Source organism: Drosophila arizonae, chromosome X (assembly GCF_054131065.1).
Source record: "Drosophila arizonae isolate 15081-1271.41 chromosome X, UAZ_ARI_1.0, whole genome shotgun sequence".
Lineage (NCBI taxonomy): Eukaryota > Metazoa > Arthropoda > Insecta > Diptera > Drosophilidae > Drosophila > Drosophila arizonae.
In genome coordinates, this window is record NC_142927.1 from 14705311 (window position 1) to 14721754 (window position 16444).

A 16444-nucleotide genomic window follows, 5' to 3' on the forward strand; every position below is an offset into this window, starting at 1 on the left:
GTTGGGGAACTACTATTTGCTGATTCCTGATTCGTTATGTGCAAACTAGAACTAATATATTGACATCATGTCCTATAATATCAACACAATAGATCAACAATATTAAGATATAGTTTAAAATAGAAAGAGCTTTCCCATTTATTTTTCACACAACAAATTTAGTGGACTCTGAATATAAATGAAAGGTTTCCATGTATATGAGTTTTCTAAGGTCAATGCTGGATCGATTTAGTCCGTTTCGGTCAAACCTAGTCTTAAGTGACGTGGTCCCAAAACTGAGAGTTTTTAGTGCAGTCTAAGTATAAAACCAGATGATGTGGACTTATGGACTCGGTTGTTGATTGATGCTGATCAAGAAAACTAAAATTATAAAAATTTTTTCATAATAGTGATGCTCTTTAAAATACAACCTTGAATGAGTCAAGTGATTTGCTATTTGAATATTTTTGTAGAATATATGATGTAAATGGTATATATACATAAATACATATGTATATATGTATTTATAAATAATGATTGCATTGAAATAACTGGCACAAGAGTGTTTACATTTTGTATACATTTTATTTATTTATTATAATTAATAATTAAATTTAAAGTGATGCTTCTTGTTTACATTGCATTGGGTTTATCTGAGTTTTTTTTTTCTTTCTTTTTGGCCTAAGATGAATTACAATTGTGTTTTGTTTTTAGTTTAATATAAATTGTTTTGTTTCGTTTTAATTTAACTTTATGACTAGTTAATGCATAGACGCAAATGAGAATTGATTTTTAGTAAAGCCCATAACATACGTACAAGTAACTCGGCATAATTCTTATATAGATGCATAATATAAATATTTATATATATTCATTATATACATACAGTAAATATATATATGAATATTTATGTATAGGTATATGAGTACATTAAGTGCGCCGCCCTTTGCTAATGGCTCGCAAAAAACGCTTTATTTAGAACTTGGAGTTTCCTCCATTAATTTGAATTTAACTATTTTCGATTTTATTTTTCGCATTATGAACTAAGTGAGTTGACAAAAAAAAATTGATTAAAGTTAACGCAATCTTCAATTATTACACTATGCGAAGACATTTTCAACTGTTTGTACAGTAAAAAATAAAACGAAATAAATGAATTGTTACAATAAAAGTTTAAATACTTGATGACTAGAATCGATAAATTTTTAATTGCAGATCGATAAAAAGAAGAAACAATGGCAAATGTAACGAATTATCAAATGAGAATTGCTTTTTGTTGACTTATTTGTTTTAGCAACACCTTTCAGGTACTTCTAAAATATTTTCGTTTATGCGTCATATGAATATAAATAAACATTCGAGTAACTATAAATACATAGTACACATAAATATATATACGTGTAATCATATATATTAAAAAAAAAAATGAATGTATTAGTGTATGGTTCAAGCATTTACATGCATGATCAATCTCGATGCCAAATTTATCTATTGCTCCATTATGATTGTATCCTCAGCCTTGACATTGCCCGAATTGATCGCCTCCATGGCCTTGCTCAGCAGCGTCGCATCCTTCAGGCTGACCACCTGCACCAGCTGCGGCTCCTGGCCGGGACCGCCCTGTATCATCATCTGATGCATGCCCGGCGAGACGGTAATGGTTTCCAATTGATCGCCATTTTCCACCTGTCAAAGAGATCAATTATCAATATATATGTATATAATCAGACATCAATACAACTATATATGTTTGTTTGAGCTTGTCCATAAATTTACTCATGTTGTTTGGCTTCGTATGACAAATAAATGAAGGTATAAAAAATAAATGGAGTACTTACTTAAAAATCAAGCAATAAAAAATTTAACAAATTTCTTGATGAGCTGCTAAAAAAAAAAAGGAAATTACAAAATTAATTATTCTTTTTTTTCTTTTTTTTTTTTTAAATTGAATTGAAAATTAAATAAAAAATCATAATTATAAAATCACAACAATAAAGAATTTATTCAATAATTTTGTTTGATTTTGCTTTGCGTTTCATTCGCAGTTTTTGATTTGTTTTGCTTTTCTGTTTATACATAACTAAAATTGCTCTAAAACAATTATAATAATAATAATAATAATAATAAACATAATTAGTAATAAAAACACAATAATAATCATAATGATAATGACAATAAAACATAAAATTTATGTATGCACATACAAATTTTTGGCCACATGACTTTGATAATTATATTCACAATAATAATAATAATAATAATATATATAAATATATATATATATATATATATATATTTTTTTTTTTAAATAAAATTTTCTTTTTCTTAATTTGTTTTATTACATTAATTCCTACATTTTGAATGCAAAATTGGCTACGTTGGACGATTTCAACAATATATGACTATATATAAATGTATTACTTTGTTAATTTGATTTGTTTTTAAATTTAAATTTTGATTACTTCACAGTGATTGTATTAACATAATAGCATTCAAAATTCCCTGTTTGCTAAATCCAACTACTTAAATTAAACTACAAAATAAAACTAAATAAAATATTTGCATATTTTCCATGGATTGCACAAAAAAAAAAAAAAAAAAACCAAACTAACAAAGTCTAAGAAAATTAAAAATTAAATCAAAACTGTGTTTTTTTCTTTTTTAATCAACTAAATAGGTTAATATTTGGCTTGTGTTTCGATAACATTGTTAAAAACATAAACAAATTAAATGAATTCATTTGGTTTTAATGATTTTTGTTTTTGGGTTTTAGGAACTTGGCAATTCGATTTCATTAAATATTTTTAGCTTTTTGGTTTTACTGCTTCAAGTATATATAAATTTTTGGCTCAATTTAAATTCAATTCAGGGAGATGGGGCATGCTTGTTTAGTGACGGTTGATTAACTATATTTACTTATCGATTATGCTATTTATCGATTACTAAGGCAAATCTATCGCATTCTAAATATGTTACTTGTTTCGAATTTGATTTGATTGTTTTTCTTTTTGGTATTTGTCGGCATTCACAATTGTTTGCATTTGTATATATATATGTATGTACGTGTGTGTGTGTGTGTATTGTATGTACAGCGATGTGCGTGTGTGTGTGTGTGTATTTGTGTAATGTAAGTAAAAATGGCAAGTGTTTGTATTTGTATTTGTGTGTGTGTGTGTATGTGTGTCTGTGTGCACGCAGCGCCGTTTTGACTAGATTTGATACGTGCAATGGTAACTAGCTTTAAATATTGATGGAAATTGGCGTTTGGCGTGGGCGTGGGCGTGGCAAGTATGTGCGTATGGCTGCTTAAAGTCTACTACTCCAAATGCTCTAATTTAATGGTTTTCGTTGGCAGCTGCAGTTGCAAGGCTGCGCTGCCGCCGACGCCGGCGCCGCCGCTGGCATTGGTCAGACTGGCGCTGTCCACGCAGCGTATGGTGGACGTTTCAGCAGCAGCAGCAGCAGGTACCGTTATGTCGTTTGCTTTTTTGCGTAAAGTTTGCTTACTATTATTACTATTATTGTTAGTATTGTTGTTGTTGCTGCTGCCGGCGCTGCTGCTGTTGTTGTTGTTCAGCTTGCGGCGTTTTTGCGCTGTGCGCCGCGACGCATTTGGTTCGAGGCGCCGCTGCGCAGTCGACGTCGCCGGCGCTGTCAGCACTACGGGCAGCCTCATTTTAATGTTATTATTGCTACTGCTATTACTGCTACTGTTGTTGTTGTTGTTGCTATTATTATTATTATTAGTAAGCATGCTATTGTTATTGTTATTGGCGAGATTAAAGCTAGCGGTAGCATTCAAATTGCTGCTGCCAGCGCCGCTGCCGCTGCCGCTACCCGGACTGGCGGCCCAGTAGAACCGAATGCCAGGCGGCGCTTGCAGCGTCAGCGCCGGCTGTTGCCCGGCAGTGGACGTTGCCGCTGCTGCTGCGACGCCAGCGCCGCTGCCAGTAAGACGCCGGCCTAGCATGGCGCCAGCGTTGATTACTGAGATGCCTAGCAGCGAGGTGGGCGCGGCAGCAGATGGGCTGCCGCTACTACTATTACTGCTGTTGGTTGTGTTGCTGTTGTTGTTGTTGTTGCTGTCGTTGTTTGGTGTGTTGCTGTTATCTACCTGCATGGGGGCCAAGCACACGGTGCCATCGCTATTCGTCTGCAGCTGCTGCATGTTGGCCATCACCGACTGATACATGGAGACGGGCACCGATATGACATTGCTCACTGAGACCGGATATCCTGCGAATGGTTGTCAACATAAAGTAAGTATTCACATGCAGAGAGAGAGAGAGACAGGTGCATCAACTCAAATGGCACTTACCCTGCCCATCCTCGGTGGTAATAAAGATTTGGCCATCCTGCGCCTCGGTCAGATCCACGGTCATATTATCATGACCATTCACATCGGCGAGACTTTGTACCGTTTGTATGGTGGCGCCGCCTTCGCCTTGATGCAGCTGCAATGTTAGTTAACGGCATAGTGAGTGATGAGCAAACAATGTTATTGACAATCATCATTAACATTTGGACATACCGTTGCCACGCCCTGAACCTGAGCTGTTGTGCCGTCGGGCAGCGTTATGATTGGATTGTTAGGATCCACCTGTATGAGAGAGACGGTGCCATCGGCGTTCTGCGACAGGACAGTTTGTGTCGTGTACTGTTAAGTAGAATGTTAAGAGCATGTTAATAATTGGCATTATGCTAACGAAGCCACTAGGAAAAGGAAAGCAAATAATACAAGCGAACAGAATAGAAAATAGAAAAACACAAGAAATTTCATCAACGAACATCAAATGCAATGCAAACAAAATTATTGAAAAATGTATGCAAATTAATTAAAGTATTTCTTATTGTGTAGCGTGTTTCGTTTTGTGTGTTTCAATGTGTTTCGAGCTGCTGTTGTGTGGTGTATTTACATGTGTGTGTGTGTGTTGATTTCTGTTGTTTTGAGCGCATGAAATGATAAACCAAAATAAAATTCAGCTGCAAATGAGAAAAAAAAAAAAAAATTGCATAAAAAAAATACAAAAAAAAAAAAAAAAAATTGCTGTTAAGATATTGAGTTAAACATATATACTTATATTTATAATAGTAAACATTAAAAGTAATGCAAAAACAATCAATCAATAACAATATTCCAAACAAATGTATAACAATTCAAGAAAAATATATTATAAATAAATAACAAAATTCGCCGAACTTGAGCTTTATGCAGGACATTCAAAGACTTTGGTTTTTAATTGAATTAAGAGAGCTAAATATCGGAAATCTATTATATCTGACATTTATTCTATATTAAAATGACTGCTGAGGAATTTCTATTAAAAATTGTTGAGTTTATGCCTTTAAATAATTTTAAAATACATTTTTCTTCTATTGGAAAAATTAGCTAACTTTTAATTAGTTAATTTTTAATCCTAGCTTATTTTTAAATTTTCAATTCATCTGATTGTTTTTTTTTTTCAATTCTTTGACCTCTTTTTTTTTTTTTTTTTTTTTTTTTTTTTTTTTTTAAATTTATATACATATTTTTTCTTTAATATTTTTCCTAGCTAATCAAAAATACATTTTAAAATAAAATAATTGGAAATAATGTTTTTATGAATTTGCGTAAACAAATCTTCGCATTAACACTGAACTAACGGGCTTTAAATTCTAAATAAATGTATTTTCTCCAATATCCTTATTAATATTTATTTTTATTTTTATTTTTTTCAATTTTCAAAAGTGATGATCCTCTGGTTAAATAAATCTATTAAATTGTTAGCTAAAATACGATTTCTTCTGCTGTTTTCATTCTAGATTTCATAGAAAGCTAATAGTTGACAATTCCTTAAAGAATGTACAACAATCTCAGATCTATATTATCTTTTCTCTTTCTCTTTCAGTAGCTCACTCTAACACTCACATAGGTAAAGCTTTCAGACACTATTGATGTATAGAGAGAATATATAAGGTTTGCTCTTTGCTTTGCTTAGATCAAATCGTCGTGCATAATGCCCAAGGTCAAGCAGCTGGATTAGGGTTTGAAGTTTGAAGATTGAATCTAGTTTAGTTACAAGTTCAGAGAGATTAGTACGAACATCAACGTCGCTCAGCGTTATGGGCTCGATGCAAACTTGGGCATTGGCTATCTGTTGGGCGGTTACGGTCTGAGCAGCATTCGATTGCTGCTGCTGCTGCTGTTGCTGCTGCTGCTGCTGAGCAGCTGCGGCAGCTGCCTGTGCCGCCTGCGATGCACTTACAGCGGCTGCTGTTGTCTGCACAGCCGTCGCTGTGGCCGTACCGCTCGCCGTTGTCAATTGAATCGTTTGCGGCTGCGACTGGCTGACCGCCTGGATGTGCACTGTGGTCGTGTTGTTGTTGCTGGTTGTGTGCAGATGTTGCTGCTGATGGTGCTGCTGCTGCTGCTGCTGCTGTTGGTGGTGGTGTTGCTGCTGCTGCTGTTGCTGATGATGATGATGTTGCTGCTGCTGCTGCTGCTGCTGTTGCTGCTGTGGCGCTGGCGCCTGGCATATCTCGATCTTAGTCGATGCCGGCAATGTGGCCGTCGTGGTCACATGTTGATTGTTCGTGCTTTGGATGATCGTCGGAGCTGGCGTATTCGATTGGGCTGTGTGCGTTGTGATCACTGTGCCAGCGCTGTTGATCTTCACCACGTTCACCTGCTGTGGCTGCAGTTGCTGTTGTTGTTGTTGTTGTTGTGGGTTAGTGGTGTGATCGCATGGAGTGTGGACGTGTGCGTGTGTAAGTGTGTGAGTGTGTGTGTGTGTGTGTTAGTAGGGAACGCGAAATGGGTGCGCATAAATGCAATGGAATACCGTATTATATTATTTGTACATTAAATGATTTCCCCATTCCCCATTTCTCTCTCTCTCTCTCACTCACTCTCTCTCGCTTTGTTGTGAGAGAGTCTGGAGAGATTTGTGGACTACTCACTTGGCTGGTGGTTTGATTGGTGGCCGGCGTCACCGTTTGCACCGTCTGTATGGTGGGCGTATTGGACAGCTGCTCCATGTCCTCGTCCTCGTCGCCAGACTGCGAGATCAGCGCATTCACCTTGTCCTCGTCGTCGGCGAATGTCGGCAGCAGATCCTCGCGTCCATGATATTTGTAGCAATTGATCACAATCTTGCGCAGCGCATGGGTCCAGCTAATCTGTGGTCAGTTAGGGAAATTGGGGGGAGGGAGGGCGATTAATAAGACACGATTCTGCCATTTGGGGCGGCTGTTGAACACCCACCCCACCCACCTTCTGCTTGTCATCCTCGGAGCGGGCATCCATGCGCACATTCGCCCACGGCAACTCCTTGGGCCACCATGGCGGCCGTGTCGACTCTCGCCCCCAGCCCGGCTTGCCGCGCCCCGTCGAATACTTGAGCATGAGCGGTATGAACGCACGCAGCTGTGCCTGCGTCATCTTCTCGACGGGCGTCGGTATGCCATCGATGACCAGGCCGGGCAGCTCGAACAGCGAGGGATCCTCCTGCGGCGGCGGCGGCGCCTGTTGGGCCAGCGCATTGTCCAGCTCATCCATCACAATGTTCTTCAGATTGCGCAGCACATCCTCCAGCGGCTTCGCCCCGAACACCTTGTAGCTGGTGTTCGGCTTGCCTGGCGTCGCCACCAGCACCACCGCCTGCTTGCCCACGCGCCCGGTGAATTCGTAGATGATGCCGCGCAGTTTGCGCAGCAGACGATTCTGTTGCCGCTTCCGCACCGACGGATTCGTTTCGAAGCAGTGCGGACGCTTGCGTTTCTTTGAGCTGGCTATCGCAGCGGCCGCTGCCACACCCACCGGCCCAGCAGCCGCCAGCTGGTGGGCGACATCGTCGTTGGCCAGCGTATTGAGATCGCCATCGTACAGACTGCCCTCGCTGCTAATCAAATCATCGTCCTCGTCATCCGTGGCCAGACTCTGCATGTCATCGTCCAGCATCTCGATCTTGTAGGTGGTGCCATTGCTCTGGCCACCGGAGGACGACTGCGCCTGCGAGCTATTGCTGGTGGTGGTGATTGTGGTCACGTTCAGGCCGCCGCCGCCACCGCCGCCGCTGCCGGAGCTGTTGCTGCCGTTGCCCGTGGTGACAATTGTGTTGCCCGTGACGGTGGCGCCACCGCTGACGCTGCTGACGACCACATTCCCGCCGCTCCTTTGGCTGCCAGCCGGCGCCACAACCAGCCGATAGCTTGTGGTTGCCAGCTTGGTGGCTGTGGCACGTCTGCTCCTGCTGGTTGCTGGTGGTGCTGGTGGTTGCTGACGGTGCTGGCTGTGCTGCTGCTGCTGCTGCTGCTGCTGCTACTGTTGCTTTCCACTGCCAATTCGTTCGTCAACTCGGCTCCCAAGCTAGGTCTCCCTAGTCGCATGCGCAATGTATTTTTTATTTCCTAGTTTCCTGTTTTCGTTGTCTTCTGTAACATGAAGTTAAAATATGTTATTAGGCATAATTTTATTTTTAATACTTTTTTTTTTAGATAGGAGTAGACGAAGAAGTTCATATTATATCAATCTCAGTTTTAATACTTTATTTTCTTTATTTTTTTTAATTATAGGCTTTTATATTCGTTTTCATTGTAAAAAGAATATATTTGTTTTAAGAACTGCTTGTATGGGCAGCAAGGAGGATGTTGCTCTATAATATATTTATATATATACATATATATAGAGAGAGAGAGAGATTAGAGATACAGACTTGGACAATTACAATACTATACTATACTAAAATTATAAAATATAATAATTATTATAAATAAATATATACTCTCGTGTACTCTCTTCTTATAGCATAGAACTCGGGAATTCCTGTAGCTTTTACAATAGAATCATCTGTAGAATTGAGTCTATGGAAGCTAAGGACTCCCATATCTTCCATACCCACGCAGATAAATAATGATATATAAGCTTATATAGCTATATATATACACGTGCTCAAGTTAAATAGGGATAAGCTCTTATACTTTTACAGACTGAAAGCCAAAGAATGTGGGTTTTTGTTTGAAATCCTTATGGATCGAAATAAATATTAAGTCAAATATACAATATAGGTATATATGCAAATTAAGAAAAAATACAAATTATTAGCTAGAACCTCAAAAAAAATAATGAAAAGTGAGCTATAGCTTTACAAAAATATTATGTGGATAATAAATAGTATACATATCTCTGGGGACTATATAAAAAATTTAATTTTTTAAGAAGCGTTGCAACTCAACAGCCATAGATCTAGGCATAGGTAAAAGGCAAGGACTTTGACAAAAGTTTAATTATTTAAAAATTTTGAAAATGTATTTCGCTTCAACGTAGACTACAGCAAGAATTCTTAACAAAAGCCCAAACGAGCTCAAGTACAGAGATATGCTTAAGATAGTCCCAAATTTCCATTATAGTTATGCAAATTTTGACACTGTTTCTATGCTCATGGCGGGTGGTGTACGTCACACAGCGCAACTGCTCGACAAAATTGACAAAACGACAAAAAAAAAAGCACAAACAACGAAAATAAAAAACAATTAGCTGATAAGCAATGAGTGAATCAGGTCAAAAGCGCGCATGCGCAACATTCGAGAACACAAAAAACAAAATTATGTGCGCTATATAGTACATACATATTTAATGATTAAGTCAGTACGAACATCAAAAACATTGTACATACATGAATTCAATTTAACCAATGAATGCCTACGAGAGCAAGGAACGAAATGGAAAGGAACGTGTTGAAATGTGCAACGACCCACTGTCAGTTCATTCGAATTGAAAAGAAATGTTATTTATGTACAGGGATATCTCTTTACTGCTAATTATTATTATAATTATTAATAATGAGTATTTTTCAAAAATATTTGAAAAGGTAACGTGTAAATAGTATCAAACAAGCTATTTATCAAATGTTGTCTTTTAGGTTTTAAATATAATACATATATACTTAAATTGATAAGCATTTATCTTGATTTTATTAACCGAGTAAAAAAAGAAAACGAGGGATGCTCCGATCTCTTGCAAAAAACAGCATCAATAACAAACAGCATAGAAAGAAATCATAGACAAGCTTGATTTGCCAGACAACCCCTAATCAAATGTTGCGTCTCGCTTGGTGTTTGTTTTCTTATAAGCTTCCAAGTCTAAACAAACTCTCCAGTTGGAATTCCAATTGGAATGAAATGTGAGTAGATATAACTGTCCCTGTCTCTTTTATTAAACAAAATGGTTTACGAAATGCACTTTAAGTATATCCTTTTCACATCTCTCTCTCTCTTTTTTGCTACCTATGCTTTTTTTAGGCATTTATAAAATGGAGTCCATAACGCGCAGACTCAGCAGGTTAGTCCACCAAACTTTCCAGTTAATGTATGTGCATACACAAATTCATACAAATTAGTTGATATATGCATGTGTACACATACATATACATAGTATATAGTTTCAATATGGTAGCAGTCGCTGCACGTGCGCGTTGAATTTTATTTGTGAGTCTCTTGTTTTTGGGTTTTACAAAGTTTGCAATTTTTGTTTTTGTGTAACAAAAATATTAATATGAAATACTTAATATTGTATAATGCTTGCCTTTTGCTGATTTTCGATTTTAACGCACTGCACGGCACACACATACATGCACAATATTCGAACAAGAAAAAAAAAATAAATAAATATGAATAAACACAATTGGCTGATTTGTTTTTGCTCAAGTTTCCAACTAGAATTAACGCCGAAATTTAATTCGAAACCGAAATAGAGTACGAATTGTATACGCACCGCACAACGGCTAAAGCGACTATGATTATAGTTACAGTTCCGAGCTGAAGTTTATTGTTATTGTTGGCAGTTGTGTATCATTGGGTTGGCGCTGCTGCTGCCGCTGGCGCTGTTGCTACTGCTGAAACTGCTATGCGGCTGGCTTTGCGCTGCGCTGCCTTTCCGCCTGCCCAGTTGAAGTTCTATTTGCGTTTGCTCAGACGACGTTGAGGGCGACGGCGACGACGCGGCGCACACTGACAATATTATCGAAGAAGAGCGAAGAGAGCGACGATGAGCACCGAGCACTGAGCAGTGAGCACTGAGCAGCGAACAGTGAGCGACGAGCGAGCAAGCGAACAAACGACCACACTGCGCCAAACCACCCCACGGATTGACGCCGTGTGCATGCATTTACATTTTCGGTCACTGCGACGGCGACGACGCAGACGGCGGCGTCGACGCAGTTAAAAATCAATACTGCGCCCATGCGTCGACTTTGTCGCTTTGCGACGCGTTGAGACGGCAGCCAACAGTCAAGAAATAGAGTGCGCGACAGAGATGACCATACAGCAGCAAGCTCTGGCTATGTTTGTATGTGTGACTGCGTGCTACGTTCTCTTCTGCTCTGTTTTGTTTTGCATTTGCTATTTACTGATTTTTGTACTAAGGTTTGCGTCCGATGTACACACATTGAAAAGCTTTCCGAAAGCTGCTCTTGACAGGTCAAAAGCTGTCACTTGCATGCGTGCAAAGCCTAACGCCCATCCACCCGCTAACATAATTTTGGGAATATTAAAAAGAGACAGCTATATATGCAACTATGTGTGTGGATGTTATCTGTGTTGTGTTGTGGTTTCTCTCTCTCCCACTCTCTGTGTGTGTGTGTTTTTGTATGTATGTACATGTGTTTGCATGCGAGACGTTGGCAAAAAAGGGCTGCGCAGCTACCCCCAAAAGCGAAACACAACCATCCCCCATGCAAGCACTGCCAACAGCAGAAGCAGCGACAGCCGCAGCGCCAGCAGCAGCAGCAGCAGCAACAGCGACAGCGACGGCAAGAATCAACAACAATAGCAACAACAGCGCACGCAAACGCATTGCGCTTGGGCAATAATCGTGAAGTTTTACGCTGACGCTGTTATGCTACACATTATGGCCATATGGCTACGGGTTACGCATGCACTGCTTGCACCACCCACCACCAACACTATCAGCACCACCAGCACTGCCACCACTACCCTTGTTAAAGCCCCCCTCCTGCCACAACGCAGACAATAACAAAAACAACAACAGCTACACTGGGGTAGTTGATGTGGTAAGCTCGTTTCACTTGCGCGTGCCAGGCAGACAATTGGCCTAGCGCAACAGTGCTGGCCATAAAAAGTGTGCTACCAATAAGAACTACATATTTTAAATTCCTTACTGAACATTGTCTTGTTATATATCAATATTATATCTGAAATACATTGCGAATTAGAATGTGTGTTTTAGTTTTCAAGTAAAAATAAACAATTTTATTATAAGTAAAAGCACAAAGAAAACTCCTTGAATTGTGATTAATAAATATATTTTTTGTTTTCCATGCACTCATGTGTACACATTTTTATGGCTGTCACTGTATTCTGCTCGACTGCTCGACTCTGCTTGAGTGGTGCGTGCGCAATGTTCCGTTCGCGTTAAGTTTTTCTTCACTAATATGTTTGTGTGTGTGTGTGTGTATGTGTGTGGGTGTGTGCGCAAAGTTTGGTTAAATGCGCTGAGAAGCATGCTATAACGTTTAATACGGCAGTTAAAGCCACGCACACACACACGTAGCTCATTGTGTTGTTGGTGTGAGCCGCGCTGCCTGCAGCCATCGCTCCAAATGCGCCAGCGCGTATTTTCAAGATAGAGCAAATAGATTTTTTCCAATTAGAATTTCATACCATTTAAAAAACAAGAGACATGTAAAATATGGCAAAGAGCCAGAAATGAATTGCAACAATCGAGGAAGCAGAAAAATATGTACATACATATGCAGAGTCGTGCGAGGGTCACACTTGGCGCTTGCGCTTTGGTCACACTTTTGATTCTTTTCTATTATCTGGCAGGCTATTTATATGGCAATGGCAAAATAGAAAAGCGAGCGAACGCGCACTGTTTTTTTTTTGTTTCGATTTTCTGTTTTACTATATTCTCTTCCTTTTGTATTTCGTTGTCGCTGCTTTCACAGCGAGTTGCGCGTAACTGTTTGTGATTGTAAGTGCATGCGCCTGCCGCCTAGAATCTATTCTTAATGCATGCATATGTATATACATACGTGTGTGTGTGTGTATGTGTGTGCATATCTCCCACTGCGTCAGCGCGCTCACCGCTAACGAATACTCACGTACACACGCGCACATTATAAATAATCGATAGCTATTGTTTTGCCTGCTCTCTCGCTGTAGTCGCGCTCTTTCTCTCCCTCTCTCTCTCGCTCTCACTTAGTGTATGTCTGTGTGTACTTGACGTCTACTATAACAATAAGGCGATAAAGTGATGACAGAAAAATAAAATGAAATATACGAATAACAACAACAAAGTTAAGTTACGCATGCGGCGGTCGCGGCTACGGCAACAGCGACGGCGCACACTATATATACAAAGCCGAAAAAAAGAAAACAACAGCAACGGCAACGGCAAATGGCTAACGCATGCCCCGTGTTCAAGTAAAACAAAACCATGTAGCAAATTCCAATTGGAACTGTACACGCTATCAGATTTTCTGCTTAGCATTTTCGAGACACCCTCACCACACCAATCAGAGACTCAGCTGTAAACAGTAGTGTCCAATTTAAAGTACACAGTAGGCGCTATCGGTTGCCACGGCTGCTGTGTGTATCTGGCCTTCATTTCAAGGGTGGGCTGTGCCCAGCAACCCCCAGGCACAAACACACACACACAGATACACAGTACATACAGACAAACATGTAGGCGTACACTTGTATGCCCAGGCAAAGAAATTCGAATTGGAATTAAAATGGAACGAGTGGAAATTGATGAAGATAAATAAGAACAGTAAATGCGAGTAAAGGAAGATGAAAATATTGAGCAGAAGAAAAATGCAAATTACGCATACGCCATGTAAACTCGTTCTCTTTCCAAGCCATTCTTTTTATGTGCATTCCCTATGGAATTGCATTTATCTATGTATATATGTATGTCTCCACAAACATAAACAAGACGACACAGCAGAAAAACAAAAGAACTAATATATATGAAAAAACGTTGCGCAGGGAACGGCGCATGTTTGAATTACGGACACTCGCAGTAGAAATTGATGTTATGGCTACGGCGCCGCTGCCAATGGTGGCCAAAGCCAACAGCAACAACAATAACAACAATAATAATAGCTTTGACTTGTCTGTACACATTTACCGTTAGAAATTATAAAGGCTCCAATGGATTATCTAACGAAATTGTCTGTATACACTCATACACACACACAAACACATCCATCTCTCCATCTATTTGTATGCATGTGTGTATCCACATAAATTTATGTAAAGCTCGACGCCATTTTGTGCAAAAGCGCCTGTTGTTTTCAATTAGGTTGTACACACAAATTAACTTAAATACCGTGCAAATTTCAATAGCGAAATGAATGTTTTTTGTTTAATGTCAATTGGATTTTGCGTGAAAAACTTTTTGCTTACTGCGGCTGTCTGCTCTGAAACTTTTGCGTTGCCCTGCGCGTGCACAAAACACACACACCCACACGTACACTGGCAAGCTTTCGTATATATTAATATACACACACGTATATATATATGTGTGTGTATATGTACATCTGTTTGTGTGTGCATGTGTGCAGTTGGCTGGCGCGGAGCAGGCCCAGTGCGAAATTGCAGTGGAAAATCGAGAATTGTTCACGTCTGCGTCGCGCTCACGCAAACACATGCACACACAAATGTAAATATAGATATGTATATATATTTGGAATGGCTGTATTGTACGTAGAAACGTGTAAGCTGGTACGCACCTGTGTGTCAAATGTATTTTCAATCCGCTGTTGTACAAACATCCAAAGTTAGTTTTTCTATTGATAACAAATACATTTGCATTCGACTTGTATATGTATGCACACGTACATACATACAGACACGCACGCACGCACACACAATCAACGATTGGTAACTGACAACAAAAAATATACACACACGCGCGTTAGGAGTCGCGTTCTCGACGCCGCCGCCAACGTTGTTGTGGATATTGCTTATTGGTCGCCGCTGCCGCTGCGTCGTCCAGATTTATAATCACAGCGGCATTTTACATTTGCGCACTGCAGTTGCGTCCGTCTTTTTTTACTTATTCTTTTGTTTTATATATACATGTATGAAATTTTTGTTCTAGCTCTAGGAGCCAGTGCTGCACAACAATCGATGCCGTTGCTCGATGCTATCGTTGGCTCTGTTAAATGGCTCAGAGTTCTTTGCATTGTGGAGCCAGAATGTTAAGTGAGGAGCAGCTCTATGCAAATCAGGAGCAATACTGTTAATGCGCAGGGTTGAAATCAGCAATAATTTGTGTACGTTAATTTGAAAAGTAGTTAAGCCGTTTGACTCGCATAAATCTTATATCCTTCTGCACTATGCAGCTTATTTCTGTTGTATTACAAACACACGTAAGCCCTTCACAAGGCAGCTAGCAATATCAAATTGAAAAACAGCTAAGCGCACCAAATGAGGGACTCACATGCAATGCGGTTCATATAAATAACTTAAACACTTATTGCACTTAAAAAAAAGTATGGAAATAATTTTTATTTTTCACTTGCCATGATTATGTTTATAAAAAAAAGTATTGGTCTTCACCAAGCGAATGTGTCGACAATCCGAAGTTAACTGCTGCCAGCTGCGGCAAGCGTCGGCTTTATAAAACGCTGTCGACGACTTGTGGCTTTCTACATAAGCCCATAATATTTTCCATATATAGATTAGGATAAGTTCTGATAAATCCAAACAGTCATGTTAAGCAACAAATAATACTTCTGCGAAGATCTCAGCTTCTTGCTGGACCACTGCCCGCAGAAAAATGTGAACAGTATACATATAAACATATATATATATATATATATATGTACATGCACATATGTATAAATATTTTTATATTTATACACATATGTGAGTTAAAGTCGCCTTTTATTTTTCTTATCGCTTAAAAGACCGAGGAGGTTGCGAGTCGCTAACAATCTACAATGGGCTAGCGGTCAGTTTTTCTGGCACAAGCTGGTAATTTGTAATTAATTTGTGATTTTATTTAATTTCTAACAGCATTTGGCTGTTATTAATTATCGATTGTCTGTTATCAGCTATGTTAAGATAACAGCAACATCGCTAACGATGTTACGACTTCGATATCCTAAATTATTTTAAAATTTTTAACGGAATTTAATAATATTTCGCGAAAAAAGTAATTTATTTACATGTTGTATAAATTTTACCATTGTACAAACATGCATACATGATTTTATGTAGTATTTATCATTTTATACTTTCAATTATAGTAGTATTATATATGCATGCACATATATATATTAATTTACATTTGCATTAATTTTTAGTAGTAAGAATAGCCTCTTTAGCTCTTACTGTTATCAGTGCTCGACCAGACGTCACAGCTTCCTTAGTCAGCCGTTCCTCATCATTGGATCGGATTCATGTTTATCGACAAATGTGTGTGTGTGTGCGTATGTGTGGGTGTGTATGTGTG

General features: G+C 39.0%; 1 protein-coding gene and 1 long non-coding RNA gene across 13 annotated transcripts; both read right to left on the bottom strand.

Moving 5' to 3' along the window:
- Window positions 1-544: 544 nt before the first annotated feature.
- Window positions 545-8277, bottom strand: ewg (DNA-binding protein Ewg). 12 transcript variants are annotated; one of them, XM_089475934.1, is made up of 7 exons: window positions 7232-8277; window positions 6919-7137; window positions 6063-6662; window positions 4511-4636; window positions 4298-4433; window positions 4094-4215; window positions 545-1665 (listed from the first exon to the last, which is right to left on the bottom strand). In XM_089475934.1, exons 1-7 carry the CDS (start codon window positions 7916-7918, stop codon window positions 1468-1470), a joined length of 2088 nt encoding a protein of 695 aa, XP_089332060.1. In that variant the 5' UTR covers window positions 7919-8277; the 3' UTR covers window positions 545-1467. The 12 variants fall into 12 exon arrangements, with proteins under 12 accessions (XP_089332060.1, XP_089332058.1, XP_089332057.1 ...); XM_089475932.1 differs by having other exon boundaries at window positions 7223-8054; XM_089475931.1 differs by having other exon boundaries at window positions 6039-6662; window positions 7223-8054.
- A 3919-nt stretch (window positions 8278-12196) lies between these two features.
- On the bottom strand, window positions 12197-13073 carry LOC149267929 (uncharacterized). Its single transcript, XR_016271385.1, has 2 exons — window positions 12724-13073; window positions 12197-12557 (listed from the first exon to the last, which is right to left on the bottom strand). It is a non-coding gene; the product is annotated as an uncharacterized LOC149267929 (long non-coding RNA).
- Window positions 13074-16444: the final 3371 nt, after the last annotated feature.